This window comes from Barbus barbus, assembly GCF_936440315.1.
Source record: "Barbus barbus genome assembly, chromosome: 18".
Taxonomy (NCBI): Eukaryota; Metazoa; Chordata; class Actinopteri; order Cypriniformes; family Cyprinidae; genus Barbus; species Barbus barbus.
Window position 1 is genome coordinate 17,747,307 of NC_136746.1, and position 18,615 is coordinate 17,765,921.

An 18,615-nucleotide genomic window follows, 5' to 3' on the forward strand; every position below is an offset into this window, starting at 1 on the left:
TTCACAAGTTAGTGTGATAATTATTTTTTTCCAGCATGATCTGAGAATGATCCAAAGAGCATCTTGAGGAAGTAAGAACATCTGACCGTCTGTCCAAATAGTCACATGATGTCTCTAATTTGTTAAATATTTCTTATTTGTGTAATGATGTTTAATTTTTTAATGTCAATGTTCATTTTATTTTGTGCTTTTTTTCAGGTTTAAATTGCATTATACTTTGAATTTCAGATTTTCGACGATGTCTTAGATTTTGGATCCCACTGTACACAATTCAAGAGGATTTGAGTGTTTTTCACACATCAACCATGTCCAAATATGAGAGCAGATCGGTGTTGAACAAATGTCTTGATGTTTGGGTGGCACACACAACATCAAAACAGCCAAAGGACATAAAAGTGATGCAGTGAATGAAAAGAGGAATACATTTATCCAGTGAAGAGTGTTTATATATAAAAAGGTGTTTATAAAGCACAGACTTTTTAAAATAAAAGCAAAAAGTGTTTGTGGCCTCGTATGTTTTAATTTAAGTGTTTATGTGTGGCCATTTGGCACTAAAATAGTACTACCCATTATTTCAATCTAAATATAATTAATACTTTTAAGACTATTTGACCACACAGATGTTGTTGTAGGATATAATATACAGCCAACATGAACCACTGCTTGCATTTAACTTCTGATTTTACAATGTATATGGTATAACAATGAAATAGCATTTTATTCATTGGCAATAGACTGAATTGTAAAAAGTGGGCTATGTATACTAGAATGAAGCAAGCCTTGAATGTGAATTTACTAAAACAAAGTATTTTTTTTTTTCTAAATGATCCAATATATTGAATAATGCCAGCAGAAATGGAAAGTGATTGCTAGGGAAGAACAATTCATTTTGATTAAAAACTATAAACAAAACAATTAATGTGCACTAATGAATAATTCATAATAAGGTACATGCATTAAGAAAGTCAACAGGGTCATTTTTATTTCATGTTGACTTGTAATAATGTGCTAATGGATATGGTTTTATGCATTAAAGAAACAGAAGACGTGTTGTGAGGAGAAAAACATCAGAAGGATGAAAGACTGAAGATGGAGCTCTCAAATTGCGTGACGCAGCAGTGAGGAGGGAGGGCATATTTTCCATCATTCTCTACAAAAATGTCAGTAAAAGAGAAGACGGCAATCGTAACATGCAGGAAAGAATGTGAACCCAGACATAGCTGAGAGTCATACTCCACAGATCGTAATTAAGATATATATTCCTGGGTTATATAAAGACCTGAAGTGATTTAAGGGAGGCGAGAGAGCACAAATGATGAGAAATAATGCACCAATGCAGTCCCTGCAACATTACATCTTAAACAACACAGCATGGTTAAAATACAGAGTTACTGACAATAGTAATTAAAGCTGGATAGTTGGATGCCCACTGAAAGGCCTTTGGAAAAAGGAAAGAAAATAAAAAATGGGGTTAAGACAGATCAGGAAGAGAGACAACATAAAAAATTCTCTGTCTGCAATATCAGAAAACAACCTGGAGAAAGAAAAGGGGTCATGGCGGTTAAAATAGATGGTAAATTGCATGTGGGTTTTCAACAGCAGCCAAAAGGAAGTAACTCATTTCTATAATATTACAGGACTCCAATGTTTTGTAGATGTGTTTGTGTGTGTGTGTGTGTGGACATTTTCCTTGAGTAAATCTGTTTCTTCTGCTAGAGGAGAGGGATGCACCATTCATTAGGAAGAGCTATTGACCTCAGGGAGGCCCTTGCTCAGAATTCCTTCCGTGGAAGCATATCATAAATATCTGCAAATATTTCCTTTAGCTCTGACGGAAGGTAATAGTCCTCATGTAATCAATGCCTGTGGTATTGTTCGCTTTCTCTTCTTTCATTAAAAAATGAACATGGTTCACCCCAAAAACAAACTTTATTAATCAGCTTGTATCTAAATAATATCTAAACATATACCATAACATATTTATTTGAGAGGCAAAATTGTATAAGATATGCAATTATTATTATTATTATTAACTTTATTATTAAATTTTCTTTAGATGTTTTAACTGGAAAAGACAACAAATAAACTGATAAAGATTTTTTATTTTACAATGAATAGTTAATTAAAAAATATCAATATTATTAATTATTAAATATAAATTATGTTAAATGTTAATTTAGATTATTATTCAGTTTAAACCACAGTTGTTTTAGTATCATTGAGATACTATTATAATTTTTGTTAAAGGTGCTGTATGTAAGATTGATCAACCTAGCGGTTGAACTAGGTATTTCAGTCCAAATTCAAAATATTGGAGAAGTTTTTTTTCAACTGGCCACTCCTTCTCAGACTTGAGCACACGCAGGTTGCCAGATTTATGACACCAACAGAAACGAGCACACATGACGAGGAATGACATTAAATATGCTGTGTTTTCTGCCAACTGGCAACTGTGCTGAAATACAATTAGGTAAACTGGCAGTGGGCGCGTTTCACAAACCATAAAAAACAGACATTCCGGGCAGGAATGCACATTTTCAAAGGAGAATAACTGACTGTAGCATTGTTTTTCAGATAAACAAATATGTTAACTTAGCATGTTTCTTAAATATCTGCAAATTGTATTTTTATGCTTTAGTAGAGTCAAAATCCTACATATAGCACCTTTAATATTGTGAATTTTATTTTAATATTTTCTTGATTTCATGTTAACCTTAGTTTTTGTTGATTGTTTTGTCATTTTTATTAGTTTTTGTTGTATTTAAATGTGTCTATATAGTGTTTATTTGTTCAGTTTTAGTTATTTTATTACAATAGGAAAAATGGGAAATGTTGAAGAAACTAGGTGAAATAAAATAAGTTTGCTTTTTTATATTTGCATTTATTTCAGTAAATATTTATTTCAAGTAACATTCTACTTTTTTCTTTCTGTTTTTAGTTTCTGACTTATTTAACACTATCAGGGAAGAGTGCCATTGTCTTGTAAATGTCCCATTATAAAACTGGCAGGTATGAAACTAATTTGATATTAACATAGTAACTGTGTGCAGTGTAAGTGTATATTAAAGTGAATTTTATCTTTGAGGATGAGAATCAGAACAGGGCAAATCATACATACAGAGGAAATGCTTAAGTTCTTCAGGTTCCTTAAAACCACTAATTATAAAACATGAATGGATTTGAGCATTAAGCATTCTTTGTTTTAAATTCTAATGAAGCAACATGTGTTGAGTTCTGAACGTCTGGCTGATCGAGGTTTTGAGATAGGATGAGCTTACCTGTATGAGGCTGGCCGCTGGGTTTCTCCTCTTTTCAAAGTGCTTCTGTCTGTGCTGCTCTTGGACCTTCAGAGCGAAGCCAGAGCCAAGAATACCCTACATCCACATCCACCCACAGAAAGAACACAAACGCACCCTATTACTAAGGCTGAATCCGCTGATTTGGACTAAAAGAGACCGCGAGTGTGCAGGACACGTTTGTGAGCAGAGTTACAGAACACTTGACAAGAATGAGTCAGACAGGCCGCTGAGGGGCTTTACAGCCACACATACTGTGCGTTGTCAAACACATCATAAAAATCATCACAGTACAGACACTGCCTGAGCTAACAAAAATGGTTTTAGTGATTTCATCCTAAAAGACTACAAATCCCTAGTCAAATCTCTAGTAAGTGAAATCACTTAAGAAGTTAGGATACGAAGGCATAACCTAATGCTTAAACTTACAGTGGGGTAAAAAAATTTTCAATCCCCTGCTGATTTTGTACGTTTGCCCACTGACAAAGAAATTATCAGTCTATAATTTTAATGGTAGGTTTATTTGAACAGTGAGAGACAGAATAACAACAAAAAAATCCAGAAAAACGCATTTCAAAAAAGTTATAAATTGATTAATTGCATTTTAATGAGTCAAATAAATATTTGATCCCCTATCAATCAGCAAGGTTTCTGGATCCCAGGTGTCTTTTATACAGGTAAGGAGCTGAGATTAGGAGCACTCTCTTAAAGGGAGTGCTCCTAATCTCATCTTTTTTCCTGTATAAAAGACAACCTGTCCACAGAAGCAATCAATCAATCAGATTCCAAACTCTTCACCATGGCCAAGACCAAAGAGCTGTCCAAGGATGTCAGGGACAAGATTGAAGACCTACACAAGGCTGGAATGGGCTACAAGACCATCGGCAAGCAGCTTGGTGAGAAGGTGACAACAGTTGGTGCGATTATTCGCAAATGGAAGAAACACAAAATAACTGTCAGTCTCCCTCGGACTGGGGCTCCATGCAAGATCTCACCTCGTGGAGTTTCAATGATCATGAGAACGGTGAGGAATCAGCCCAGAACTACACGGGAGGATCTTGTCAATGATCTTAAGGCAGCTGGGACCATAGTCACCAAGAAAACAATTGGTAACACACTACGCCATGGAGGACTGAAATCCTGCAGCCGTCTGAAGTTTGCCAATGAACATCTCAATGACTCAGGGGAGAACTGGGTGAAAGTGTTGTGAAGATGAGACCAAAATCAAGCTCTTTGGCATCAAGTCAACTCGCCGTGTTTGGAGGAGGAGGAATGCTGCCTATGACCCCAAGAACACCATCCCCACCGTCAAACATGGAGGTGGAAACATTATGCTTTGGGGGTGTTTTTCTGCTAAGGGGAAAGGACAACTGCACCACATTAAAGGGAAGATGGATGGGGCCATGTACCGTCAGGCCAGGGCATTGAAGCAAATCAGGGCATTGAAAATGGGTCGTGGATGGATATTCCAGCATGACAATGACCCAAAACATACGGCCAAGGCAACAAAGGAGTGACTCAAGAAGAAGCACATTAAGGTCCTGGAGTGGCCTAACCAGTCTCCAGACCTTAATCCCATAGAAAATCTGTGGAGGGAGCTGAAGGTTCGAGTTGCCAAACGTTAGCCTCGAAACCTTAATGACTTGGAGAGGATCTGCAAAGAGGAGTGGGACAAAATCCCTCCTGAGATGTGTGCAAACCTGGTGGCCAACTACAAGAAATGTCTGACCTCTGTGATTGCCAACAAAGGTTTTGTCACCAAGTACTAAGTCGTGTTTTGTGAAGGGGTCAAATACTTATTTGACTCATTACATCGCAAATCAATTTATAACTTTTTTGAAATCCGTTTTTCTGGATTTTTTTGTTGTTATTCTGTCTCTCACTGTTAAAATAAACCTAACATTAAAATTATAGACTGATAATTTCTTTGTCAGTGGGTAAACGTACAAAATCAGCAGGGGATCGAATAGTTTTTTTTTTTCCCCACTGTATATCTCATTTGTTCATCTGTCGTCATCTACTCACACTGAAGTTGTTCCAAAACTGTATGGGTTTCTTTTTTCTGCTGAACAAAAAAATTATATATTTTGAGGAACGTTGGTAGCAGCTGCTGGTCCCCATTGACTTCCATTGTTATTTCCATACTATGAAAATTGTGATCATCTTTTTTTCCATACTGTGTCGTATATGCAAGTGAAACAGCTTATTGAATGTGAATTGTAGGGTGGGACTTGATTTTTAAGAATTGTACATTGACTTCATGGTGACTATAAATTTTTGCACAAGTGATGTCAGAAGACTTGAAATTTAGTGCACGAGTCATGATTGCTTCAATGATGTTTTTATGGAGTTTTATATGGAAGAAAAAATAATTCTTCAAAAAAGAAAGCAATGGTCATCATGCTTAGGACAACATGCGGTTGAGTAAATGAGGAGTAAAAGACGGAATTTTCATTTTTGAGTAAACTATAGCTTTAACTTCTATTTTTATAAATCCATTGTTATGTAAAACAACATTTACCCCAATCTATTCTAAGGTCAGAATGTGAGTCATGCAGTACATATCAGGTTGGAGCTACTCACAGCAGGCAAAGCGAAGAACGAGATGCCCAGCAAAGCAAACCCTGCAGACAGAAGCCGCCCAGTCCAGGTCTGTGGAGTCTTATCACCGTATCCAATGGTGGTGAGTGTGATCTGAAGAAAAATGTGAGAATATGAAGGGTCAACCTTTTTTATATGTTTACAAGACTAGGGTCATATTGCTAAAGACTTCCCACAGACAGACAACATTGAATTATGTGTCTGGTTGCAGGACCGCAGTGTACTTTAACACTCCACATGTCACCTTCACTCACTCACAGGAGGAATAGTAACCTCTACACACTCTGACTGCATCTACATGATGACCAAACATAGATCGAATTCTGGCCAGGGTGCATTGGAAAGTCAAAGGCCTCCAAACATGCAGTCAATTCTGTCCATTTATGCCATGTTAAACACCCATAAACACCAATCTGCGTTATAAAGTTACGGCCACACAGATGCACGGTATTAGATCCATCTTTCAGCAAGAGAAATACTTTGGTGGCTCGTCAAAAAAAAAAAAGGATCAGTCTAACATCTCACACTCCTTTCCACACTCATAAGTGAGCGCTTTGGATTCTTGCAGGAAGGGGTACTTAAACAAAGGCCCGGCCAAAGCAAATTCAACACATCCAGTAAAAGTGAGTGATTTGTCAAATGCAAAGAGCACTGCGGCCTTTCACAGCGCTTTGAGGCAAAGACTAGGAGTGTGGGAGCTCACACACAAAGCCAGACTCCCGTTCTCCTGTTTTCCTCCACGGAAGCCTGCCTGTCAGCTCCAGACGCTGGCTTGGGCTCAACCCAGTGTAAATACCGTGTGGCAGCATAATATTGGCCCACCGCTGGTGTGTCTCTGCATCTGAGCTTTACAGCAGAAGACCATACCCTCAACTGACCTCACATCTCCTTGAAACAGCTCTGTTTGTGCTTGGTAGGAGCAGGAAATTACATGCATTGATTTGTTAAGTCAGCTGGTGAGGAACCATGACCAGTCCTGCTGTGTGTACCATAACAACTCAACCATCAAGGCTAGGGTTGTAACTCACTTATCGATTAATGCATGAAAGACAGTGAAATACTGGCAATGTGTATTATTGAGCATCCTAAAACCAGACAGTGGGGGATGGATGGATTGATTGTATATAGATGTAAAAAAAGGGATTTTGTATACATTTAAAGGAAAATGTGCACAAATACTGAAAGGGGTTGATGAGTGTAAGGATGGCGTTTAAGGAAGGCATTTAAGGTAGACTTACTGTACCCCACCAAAGAGCATCTGCATAGGTGGCGAACTGTTTGTTAAACTCTTTCTCCACCAAGTAGACCAAGAACGATGAAAAGATCAGCACCAAGAAGCCAATGTACCAGGCTGTCACGAGCTCCTGAAACAAATATCACAATATAAAACATCCAACAAATTAAAGTCATATCTACAAAAATATCAACCCTTCCTGTAGAAACAACAGCTTGGACCAGCCTAAGATGGCTTGCTGGTCTCCTGCTGGTCTATTGGCTGATTTTATATGGGTTTGGGGCTCAAGTCAGCTGGTCACACTTGGGGACTAGTTTGGTGACCAGCTAAAGGTTGGGAGATCAGTTTAAACCAGATAAAACCAGCATGGCCAGGTTGTAAAACCAGCTAGACCAATAGAGAAACTGCAAAAATACCCCAAAAAAATTTCTTGTTTTTCTTTTTCTTTTTTTTCTTCTTTCTTTTTCTATAAAACTGCATTGGAACACTGTATTATTGTAAAAAGTGCTCTGCAGATAAACTTATTTTGAATTACAATCTTAATAAAATGTTTTAGAATTTAAAATGTTCTGCTTTTTTCTGGTTTTAATGAGGTTGTCAGGTTGGAAATCAGATGGCTAGAAGGAAAACTGGAGGGGCCAAGCTGTGAGACCAGCTAAACTAGCCTAAACTAACAAAGACCAGCGAAACAAGCTGGTTTAAGCTGTTTTTTTCAGTTTGATCAGGAAAATGTAAACGCTTAAGTCTGAAAGGAGATAGAAATAAGTAACTCTGCTATTATATCAACCACAATGATTCATTGCGGGGACCCCTAATCTCTCCACTAAATGGTGGGTAACTGAGGACTGAGGAAGCGTGTGGTTTGGCTGCAGCCCGTGGATGAAGTTTCAGTCCAAGCGGTGCTGGAAAAAGAGGTTGATTGTGGGGTCACATGTCTGCCTCGACATGAAAACTCACACGCAATGTCATGACCTGAGCTCATTTACTCATTTTTGACCTTAAATAGTATTCAGTATACCTTGCTGTGAGCGTAGACTACAGATCCAAGCAGTTTCCAGGTACCGCCTCGCCTGTCCATACGCACCATGCGCAGGATCTGCAAAAAACGCAGACTGCGAAGTGCAGACGTGGCAAAAATATTGCCCTGGCTACCAGCTGAAACCACTGCGATGGATGCAATGAGCACAATAATGTCTGAAACACAAACACAGGAGACAGGGATCATTTGTACACGTTTACACCAAGAGAGCAATAGAAATACTTTGATTGACTTATTAAAAATAATTATAGCAGTTGGCCATTTAGGAGATGGAATCAGTGACTCATAGTCCTCTTTATCTCCCAATATCAATATCACTTAACTTTGGCATCACTAATCCAACTTTAACAAGGACTAAGACCACCCAGCCATATCAAGAGCACCGGAGCCCATCTACCTATAAACTAAGCTTGCTGTTGTTCTCTAAGGGATGAGGAACAGAGATATTAAAAAATCGGCTGTTTCACTTGTCTGTTATGTCTTTCTCCCTGAGGTCAGAGACAGAAAGAGGGGCCAAGAGAGAGCAGAGAAGCCACAGCCTTACAGAACAGCATATCTAATCCTTCGCTGCACACAGAAAAACCTCTCCAGCTCCCAGCGTGTCTTAACCAGGGATAATATTGTTCTTTACTCAAATCACCTCCATCATATTTTCCTGCTAAATGTTACACTTGAGGTTTGAAATAAGAATGTTCTTGTGTCACACATGCTGAAGGTGGCCTCCTAAAAGTCTGTTATTTGAAATTCGAATCCCGCAACCTTTGAAGGTTGCTACAAGGTGAAAATGGAACATTGAAGAACATGAGCAGATGGAAATGAGGGCAGCAGATTTGTGGTACTTGTGAACAAAAGCCATACTACAAGATGGAAATCCAAAAATTTAAAGTTACCAGTAGAGAAACTTTGAAAATCATGAAAGGCGCAACTTTCTCTTTTTTTTTTTTCTTTCTCTCCTTCTTTATTTTAAAAGCTGCTTTGGAACAATGTGTGTCGTAAAAAATAGCTATTTGTCAATAAACTAAATTAACTAATTGAATCACAATCTTAATAAAAATGTTTTATAACCAAACTTTCAACTCAAGGTTTTAAATATTTTATAATTGGCTTTCATATATGACAGTACTAACATCTCCTTGTTTAAAGCGACAGATCTCAGATTGTGTCCAATGTAAAACATTTTTATTTAGACCACAGTTCAAAGATTTGGTCAGAAAGATATGTCAATATTGCTATTCATCAAGGATGCAATAAACTGCAGTAAATACCTTTGGAATGTTACATAAATGTTATGTAATATCATATTTTAAATGTTAATAATTAAAATAATTGTCTGAAGGACTGGCGTAATAACGCTGAAAATTCATCACATTACAACATTACATTTGCCATCACATTACAACATTACATTTCTACATATATTAAAATATGTAAATTGTAATAATATAGCCCAATATTGTTTTTATTGATAAGAGCCTTCTGTCAAAAACATTTAAAACAAATCCCAAACTTTTGAAACAGTAGTGTAAACGCTACTACAAATGTATTCTTGTTTAACAAATCTTTATTTTTATTGACTTTTTTTTTTTTCAATTAATTCAATTTCATTTAACAAGGTGAATTTACTGTAGGTAAATCAAGTTACTTTTGACAGCCCCCCAAAAAAAGTAGTTTTCTAGAATTTTTCTCAATTAATTAGTTGTGTGAACATTTTAAATCACTGAAATGGTTTAATAGTTGCTATGTTACCATGCAAAAGTGCTACATGAAGTCGAAGATGAATATATTTATATTAGATAACATGAAGATGGAATAATAGAGGATGTGGTCACATAAAGACAGTGTGCTTCATTAAGGGTCGGCAAGTGTATGTATATAATATGCAAAGACCTTTACACAATTTCTAATGGGACATGCCAAATAAATGTGTTGAGCAGGGAGGGGAAATTGTTTCCTTTTTCTCTTCGTTTCATAAATCAGAGTTAGTCTCAGCGCTGATGGGATGCTAATGGAACTCAGCCTCCTAATGAATGGAGATGAGGTTCAGTGCATGACACACAACACACTGATATATTCACACTGGAGCCTAAATTACCCTCATACAACACAACAGCACATACACCACGTGAAATAAATATAAATACAAATTGCCTGTAATCCCTCATTGGTTAGTTGTTGTCTGCTTTTCCTCATGAGGGAATTACAAGAGAACTCTTGCAGTCATTATGTATGTTTGAGTCAGTCATCGATTTGGGGCAGCGGTGCTATCATTAGCCCATCGAGCATCCATCAGCATCCACACCGACACAGCAAATCCATCACCCTCTACAAACACACATATGGAGAGCACACTCAAAGAACGCGTTTTTTATCCTACCGATGACACAGAATGGTTTTCTTGCAAAGCGCAGTCGTCCTTGCCATCCCCTGTAGCGACAGCAGCATCCAGCTGACCAGATGCGAATGATGTACTCCAGACCGAACACAACAATCATCACAAACTCCTGCAAAACAAAAATACACACAAACACTTTATTACATCAGGTGCGCCACTTAATATATGGAAACTAATTAAAGGTATCTCGCCAAAAAAAAAAAAAATGCTTATTGTTATTTTCTGTAAAGTTAGGCATGAATGTATTACCTAAGTATATACTTTAAATACTGTACACACACACACACCCTGATACACCACAGGAGGCCTAGCTACTGTAACACAATTAACCTCTCAGCTAATCCATCATTGCCACATTCCTGGTGCCTGCTAATTGCAGTGCTAGATAAACCCCAGTTGAGTTTACAGAGGGTTTCACCTGAAAAAACATCTGTCTGCATGCATAGAGTTTCTCCGCTCCCAGAGAAACACCACACATTTACATTAAATTGCTTGCTGATTCTCACTGTACTTACAATCTGGTCATCAGTTGAAACTTTCATGCTTTTGGATCACCTGGCACAAATTCTTAAGTAGTGGGAAACAAAACAATAATAAAAGAAAATAAACTGATAAGAAAGCAAGTAAGTGAGTCAGTCGATAAACAAACGAACAAATAAATAAATAAATGTTCAAAGATTTACTTGGACATGTTTCTTAAAATGCTTGAAATAATCTGAAATTAAATAATTAAACCTTTTAATTTAATTAAAATTAAATAAACAAAAATAAGCTTTGAAGAAGAAGTCTGGCTTTAATATTGCCTGGTTTTTAAATGCTTTCATAAATAAATCTAATCTAATAAATAAATCTAATGGGTTGATAAATATTAACCTCAAAGATTTATGAAAATATGAATAATACTCTATTTATTAATATTTACATATCTATTAATATTTACATTTCTGTTTTCTTCATTTATATTTGAATTTCTATAAACTAAATGACAGTTAATTTGTTGATGATGATGTTGATCATATTTGTCTGAATATCAAGTCCTCTTTGCAGCTGTTGATGGACTAATCAACCTTTTCACGGGTCACATTTCACATTTTCCCCACCTCTGAGGGGTAAGAGGCCTGGGATAGGCTTTTAAACTGTCCTGTCCTGATATACTGTGACAGCCGAGCTGGGTTTCCCACGGCTTGACACAACACTGTTTGCTTATCCTGAGCACTATCTGATACTGGAGGCTGTGCAGGTCCTGCTTTCCCACCAGTGGGGTAGACGCCAGCCTCTCCTGCTTTCAGGTCAGCTCAGAGTCTCTGAACGTCTCTCAATACAGCCTCTTTAACTGAAACAGGAACACCTTGGCCCGCTTCACCAAGCGTCCGGTGGGACTGAGGTGCTCAATCACTAAAAGAACCATGCTGCTTTCTGCTGTCACCTGAGAGGATCCCATCAGCCGGTAAAACATCTCAGTGAAAGGATGAAACCAGCCCAGCATAATACAGTACGTATCAAATGGCCTAATCCAAGTGATCATCTTTTAACGTTTTTGAAGGGATCTTTGAACACCAGATCACTGAGAAACACTGAGACCTTGTTTTGAGACTTAAAGTCAACAACAAATCGAAAATGACCTTTGCTGACCCAACAACCCTGGTCTTAAAACCCGCAAGAATGATAACTATAACTTTCCAACACCATTATTCCTCTGTGCTGTTATCATTATATTTGTAGTGTGGACTTCCCAACTACAGTTCAAATGTTTGGGGTTGGTAAAATATTTTTACATTTTTTGAATAAAAAATAGAGTAAAAAGTACACATAAAAAGTAACATCATGAAACATTATTACAATTTAAAACAACTGTTTTCTATTTTAATATTTTTTTAAACATCATTTATTCCTGTGAAAACAAACCTGAATTTTCAGCATCATTACTCTTCAGAAATCATTCGAATATGCTGATTTGCACAATAAATATTTCTTATTATTATCAATGCTGAAAATGGTTATGCTGCTTCATATTTTTTATGGAAACCATGATATTTTTCAAGATTCTTTGATAAATAGAAAGTTCAAAAGAACAGCATTTATTTGAAGTAAAAATCTTTTGTAACAATGTAAAAGTCTTTTTCAATCAATTTATTGCATTGTCACCCAATAAAAGTATTCATTTATTTTAAAAAGAAAATAAATAAAAAAACGTTTTGAAATAACCCCAAACTTTGAAGAGTAGTGATGCTGACATCAGAGCCATGTAGGATAATCTTAACCAATAGCCAAATTGTTATTTAGTGACTGTTTAAGCAAACTTTCCCCCCATACAATCAATTCATGTTCCAAGCTACACTTTTCTCATTTAATACTACATTTTATTTTGAAATTCATCATTACAGAAGTGAAATGGAGTTGCACACAGCAATTCATATTGACTCTACATACAGTAAGTTTATGTGTCTCACCAGAATAAGCAGACAGTGATTGGAGAGGTCCATATGAGCAGGGATGGTGGAGAACACAGAGAGAACCAGACAGCCAAACACCAAAGTGAACCTGCCAGGGAACAAAAAAGGAAAAACATTAGTCGTACAGCTGAAGTAACTGAATCCTGTTCTGTGTGACTTCACCTGAGCAACTGCGAGATGAAACTGAAGGTTTCTTTGTTCTGATGTGAAAGCACCTTAACAAATCTCAGGATGAACCCTGTGAAAGAACACCGCCTGAATCTGAGAGCTTTCAGAGAGGCATTAGATCACAATCGAATCCGGTGGTGCTTTTCTACAGCTCTTTTAACAACTGACCAGTAAACATAACAGCTTTTGAAGTACCTGAATGACACACTCACATAAAGAACTTCCCTAACAAATCATCACTTTCAGCATCATTAAAGCTGGAGAGTTTCACTAATGATGAATTTGTGTGTAACTGCACACACCACACACCCTCTGGCTTCTCTGCTATTGTCTGATTTACAGGAACATACAGTACATGCATTCTCCTGCTGTCCCTCTGGTGCAGTATGCCGTATCTGTCCCGTTTTCTCTATCTCTCTTTTGCTCTCACCCTGTATAAACAGGCCATGAAGAACATTGCCCTGAGGTGGAGAACAGAGATGGACTCTTCATTTTCAGAAGCAGATGCAGCTGTGCGAGACGTGCAGGCATATGCTGCTTGAGTGAACTAACAGACATCACTGTGAATACATTGTGTCTGGGAGCCTGTTTTTTACATTCAGCACTGTCTTCTGTATTTTACCTTTAGCCTCCACCTCGTTCTTAATTGAAAGGAACCATATTCTGTAATTTTGTATATTATTATTATTTCTTTCCCATCTCAGGTCCACTTATAATTGGTTTCCTGCACCATAATTGTTCACATGACCATTTCCGACCCTCTCGCTCTGACCCTTAGGCCTGTTTTGCCAGTGAAAGCAGTTTTTTGCAGCACATATACATATGTAACCAATAACCATATTAACAGTTAATTCTTGCTTTGAGCATATAGTGATGCTGCATAGCTAATAGTAGGTTCAAGTAGGTTTCAACACAGATCCATTTACTCTCTGAACTCATAGTCTTTCGAAAACAGCATTTTATGAAACAACAAAGAATAATGGAGAAAACTACTCACCCATTGTTTGCAAAAAACCTTTTGGGGGTTGATGCAACATGAAAGCACTAACCAGCGCATATAACAGCACTTTCTATTCAGTAAATCTGACTAAATGATTTGAACAATTCATATGCTACACTAGAAATGAGTTCCATTCCATGTAGATTTTAGAATTTTACATTTATGTAAATTAGATTTGAAATGGGCATTTGCGACATCTACATGCACACTACCATTCAAAGGTGAAAGTAAAGACTTTTACATGAAATAGATAAAGGTTCCACAAAAACACAACTGTTTTCAACATTGTTGAGTGTTGATAATAAGAAATGTTTTTTGAGCAGCAAATCATTTTAGAATAAATTCTGAAGGATCATGTAACACTGAAAACTGAAGTAATGACTGCTGAAAATTCAGCTTTGCTATAAAAGGCAGAAATTGCATTTAAAAATATATTATAATAGAAAATGTATTATTTTAAATTATTTCAAAATGTAATGATATTTCACAATATTACTGTATTAACTGTATTTTTGATCAAATAAATTTAGCCTTGGCAAGCTTTAAACAAAAAATACAGTACCTATATTTTTGAAAGGCCTTGGAGTTTTTAATTTTTTTATTTGAATTTAAATGTATGTAAATTATAATTGATAGCTCAGTTATGACTGCCAATCCTCTGTTTAACCCAGCCTAGTTTATACTATTGTTTATCAGTTTCTGAATACAACGACTGATTCCTGAATGACCGAACTAGCTGTACACTTTCATTTCATTGCAAGGCAGATCCTGTTGTCCATTATACATCCATTTTAATGCATGAAAAGACTCAAAAGTTTCTATATTTCCCTAAATTTCTGAAAGATCATTCTATAATTATTAATGCAACAACACAGCTGCTGAAAGGCCTAACTGAGAATCATACTTGACAGATGAAGTGTAAAGAGTTTGGGAGGTGTTTATTTACTAGTTGTGTATCTGTCTGTGATCAATGACAAACTAGTTGTGGCATTTGTTTATAAGTGTGTTAACAGCTGTTATCATAGTCATGCTGAAAGCCCTCACCTGTTCCTCTGTCTTTCTTTCTCTTTTTGTCAGTGAGACACAGTCTGTCTGACCTACTCCTCACCCTTTTAGTGCTTGGCTAACACATGCACACCCACACAAACCAGACTCTTTCAGTTAGTGCGAGGGCTTCTGTGAATCTCATAACACTCCATAGTATTACGATCCCCAAAGACTGGATCGTGACAGAGTTTATGAGTCATTGCAGGATATAGTGCTTTCCATATCCTGGTGGTAATAGCAGACCACAACCATTACGCTCAAACTGGTGTCGTGCTATTCAACTAGAACATGTTTATTGCATTTAAACATGCATACGGACAAATGCACACACACAATGTGCCTAAGAAAAAGGGCTTCTGCTACAGTCATTACTGTAAACCAATAGACACGCAAAACAGTAGCAGCGATTCAAAACACATTCTTAGACCAATAGTGAAAACGCACCCATTTTGAACCCATTTGTTTTCATGACTAATTATATTGTCAGCACAAATATTTGAGCAAAATGTGAAAATGTGCATGAATTTTATATTTCTTATTTAGTTTGACCCATTTTGCTTTAATAATAGCAACACTCAAGTTGCATCACCTCCTCAACTTAGTAAAGTCTGTCTGAGTGCACTGTGCTTCAATTGAGCCAAGAAAATTTGCTTACATAAATAAAAATGTCAAAGCGTTCAACTACAAATGAAAGCAATCACAGACTTTTGCATTATACGTGCACCCAGACACATTTTTCAGAGCTATTTGAGAGATCTCTCACAGTTAGATGTGGGGGGAAATGAAAATACTGGACCAGGAAGAAATTACTTTTTTTTTTTAACAAACAGCTGCAGGTACCAGTGCTCTGCTAAACGCTTGGGCCAGACAATGTGCCTTTTAGCGTTCAGAGCCGTGTGGTCACAGCGTCAGGCTCCCACAGACCCAGACATCAGAGCTTTCAAAGCTCTCAACCCCAGGGACCTCTTTCCACCAGCAAGACAAAACACAGCACCACCTACCAATTCAGCGGCCTGTGCGTGTAAATGTGCGAGAGAGTGTCTGTATGCAAACGTCAGCTTGCAGTTTTGTCGTATCGCTGCTTTGCAATGCAACAGAGTGAGAAAAAGAGGGAGAGAAAGGTTACAGTAGCATATAGTGGGCTGCACACCTGTTTCTGTTTGCGTCTGTGTGAAACACAATTTCAAATATTTCTCCATAATAATAATAATCTGTTACATTTATATAGCGCTTTTCTGGGTACTCAAAGCGCTTTACATGGAAGGGGGGGACTCTCCTCATCCACCACCAATGTGCAGCATCCACCTGGATAATGCGATGGCAGCCATATTGCGCCAGAACGCCCACCACACACCAGCTTATTGGTGGAGAGGAGACAGAGTGATGCAACTAATCAGTGTATGGGGATGATTAGGAGGCCATGATGGTCAGAGGCCAATGGGCAAATTTGGCCAGGATGCCGGGTTACACCCCTACTCTTTTTCGAAGGACATCCTGGGATTTTTAATGACCACAGAGTCAGGACCTCGGTTTAACGTCTCATCCGAAAGACGGATAAAGGTAATAGGCCTAACCAGGCCATGAGCCAGGCCACCTGCAGTGTGTACTGTGTGTACTGTTTGATCAAACATGACACTGTAGAGGGCAGTGTTATGGAGTATGGAGGACAAAGAGTGCCACGTAAAAATAAAATAAATCAATCTATTGATTTAATAATTAAAACATAAAAAATTTATATAAATAAATCACTTTTAAATGGACAAATCAACTTTCGCCTCGATTTGAAGAGTCAACCCCTCTCTCGCTTGTAAATGTAGCACGCACTGTCATTGGACAGTGAGAAAAGCTATACGTCATTACAGCGGGAGTAAGAAGACTGATTCAAGCGACGTAAAATGTCAGGGGAATCTAAACTTGTATGGAGAGGGATTGTGGATGATTAGTCAGTTTTAACTGATTTCTGCGATAGAGAGTCTCCTCTCAGTTATCAAAATGCGGCATTGGCATCTCGCAGAGGCTGCATCTCCAGCAGCACGGACTTTCTTCCCTGGCCAATTACATAATTCAATGTAATATTTTTTTATTTTAAAAACTACATTTCAACAAAGTAACATTATATACCACAGGACTGTCATTCGCAAGCTTTTATCATGAAGTTTGTTATTAAAGTTAGTCTATGTTTGATTTCGCCGCCTAGGCTGCTTTAGGGACCGTCTGCAAATTTACCTCACAGTACTTTGTAAGTCCAGTAATTCATTCAAAGTAATGTTTGCAGGGCTATAGTAAAAACAATAGTAATATAAGCTTTACAGCTTGCCAATGTGTTATATTTCAATGTCCTATTTAAATGTTAAATGTCATTTTATTTAAAACACATCGGATGTTTTAACTCATTGTGATGTCATTGTGATAGTGCTTCAAAGCTTTCTCCGGTTTAAATTTACTGCTACAATACACGTAGGAAATAAATGTTTCCATGTCGATATAAAGTGGTTGCATACTGTTAAAACTGATTGCGGTAGTGATATCGTTTGTAGAACTGTTGGCTGTATAGAAAGCGAATGTCCGGGGAAAGTTACTTCCAAAATGTAATGCATTATATATTAGTTGCAGTCTTTTGAAAGCAATTAGTTACAATATTACTGTCTCTGAATTGTAATGCATTACACTACTTTGAGTTACTTTCACCTAAATATCCACAGAAGTAGGCTATGACATTCTAAGTAGGCCTAGTTTATTGCTTACTCATTATAGGCTACATCCAGAGGGTGATGTGGCAGGCAGCGTTGGGCTAGTTACTCAAAGAATGTAATATATTACTCATTAATAAAAGTAATATTTTTACTTTACTTATTATTTTCTGGCAACAGTAATTAGTTACACTTCTAGTTACATTACTTTTCTTCACACCCCATAGAAGTTGTAACTGTGTATCGTCCACATAAAATTCTTCTAGACTGTTACTAACAACATATTTCTGCCTCATCATTTGACAGAAATCCACGTTGGATCGCAGTCAGAAGTTCTTACAAACACTCAATAGTGATTGATAGTGACATTCAAGCAGAAGTGTTGTATTAATTTCATTAATTGTCATGTGTAGCTTGAAGCTATTGTAATTTCTCCGTTACTCGTATACAATTATATTTTATGTATTTTGTCAAATCACATTTAATTTTCCAAAAAATATTTTTAATTATAGTAATATAATGTACCACATGGTGATCAGAGGGATGTAATGCTAGAGTAAAGTAAAGCTACAACTTACACAACAGTGTTCAGATCATCTTTCTTCCTGACAAAATCAATATAATGCAATATTTCTATCCTCTGAATGTAAGCTTTTCCATATTCCAAGGGTGCCTGCTGCACTGGGGACATCACA

At 37.1% G+C, this 18,615-nt stretch overlaps 1 protein-coding gene across 2 annotated transcripts in view; it reads right to left on the reverse strand.

Annotated features, from left to right (window-relative positions):
* The window catches only part of LOC306884756 (potassium voltage-gated channel subfamily KQT member 5-like), a 129,969-nt gene that overhangs the window by 18,112 nt on the left and 93,242 nt on the right, over window positions 1-18,615 (reverse strand). For both annotated transcript variants that reach the window (XM_079440939.1, XM_079440940.1), the window contains exons 2-7: window positions 13,013-13,103; window positions 10,545-10,671; window positions 8,150-8,325; window positions 7,136-7,261; window positions 5,880-5,990; window positions 3,279-3,374 (exon numbers count right to left, since the gene is read on the reverse strand). In XM_079440939.1, the coding sequence (XP_079297065.1) occupies window positions 3,279-3,374; window positions 5,880-5,990; window positions 7,136-7,261; window positions 8,150-8,325; window positions 10,545-10,671; window positions 13,013-13,103 (727 nt within the window). The remainder of the gene's footprint in view (window positions 1-3,278; window positions 3,375-5,879; window positions 5,991-7,135; window positions 7,262-8,149; window positions 8,326-10,544; window positions 10,672-13,012; window positions 13,104-18,615) is intronic.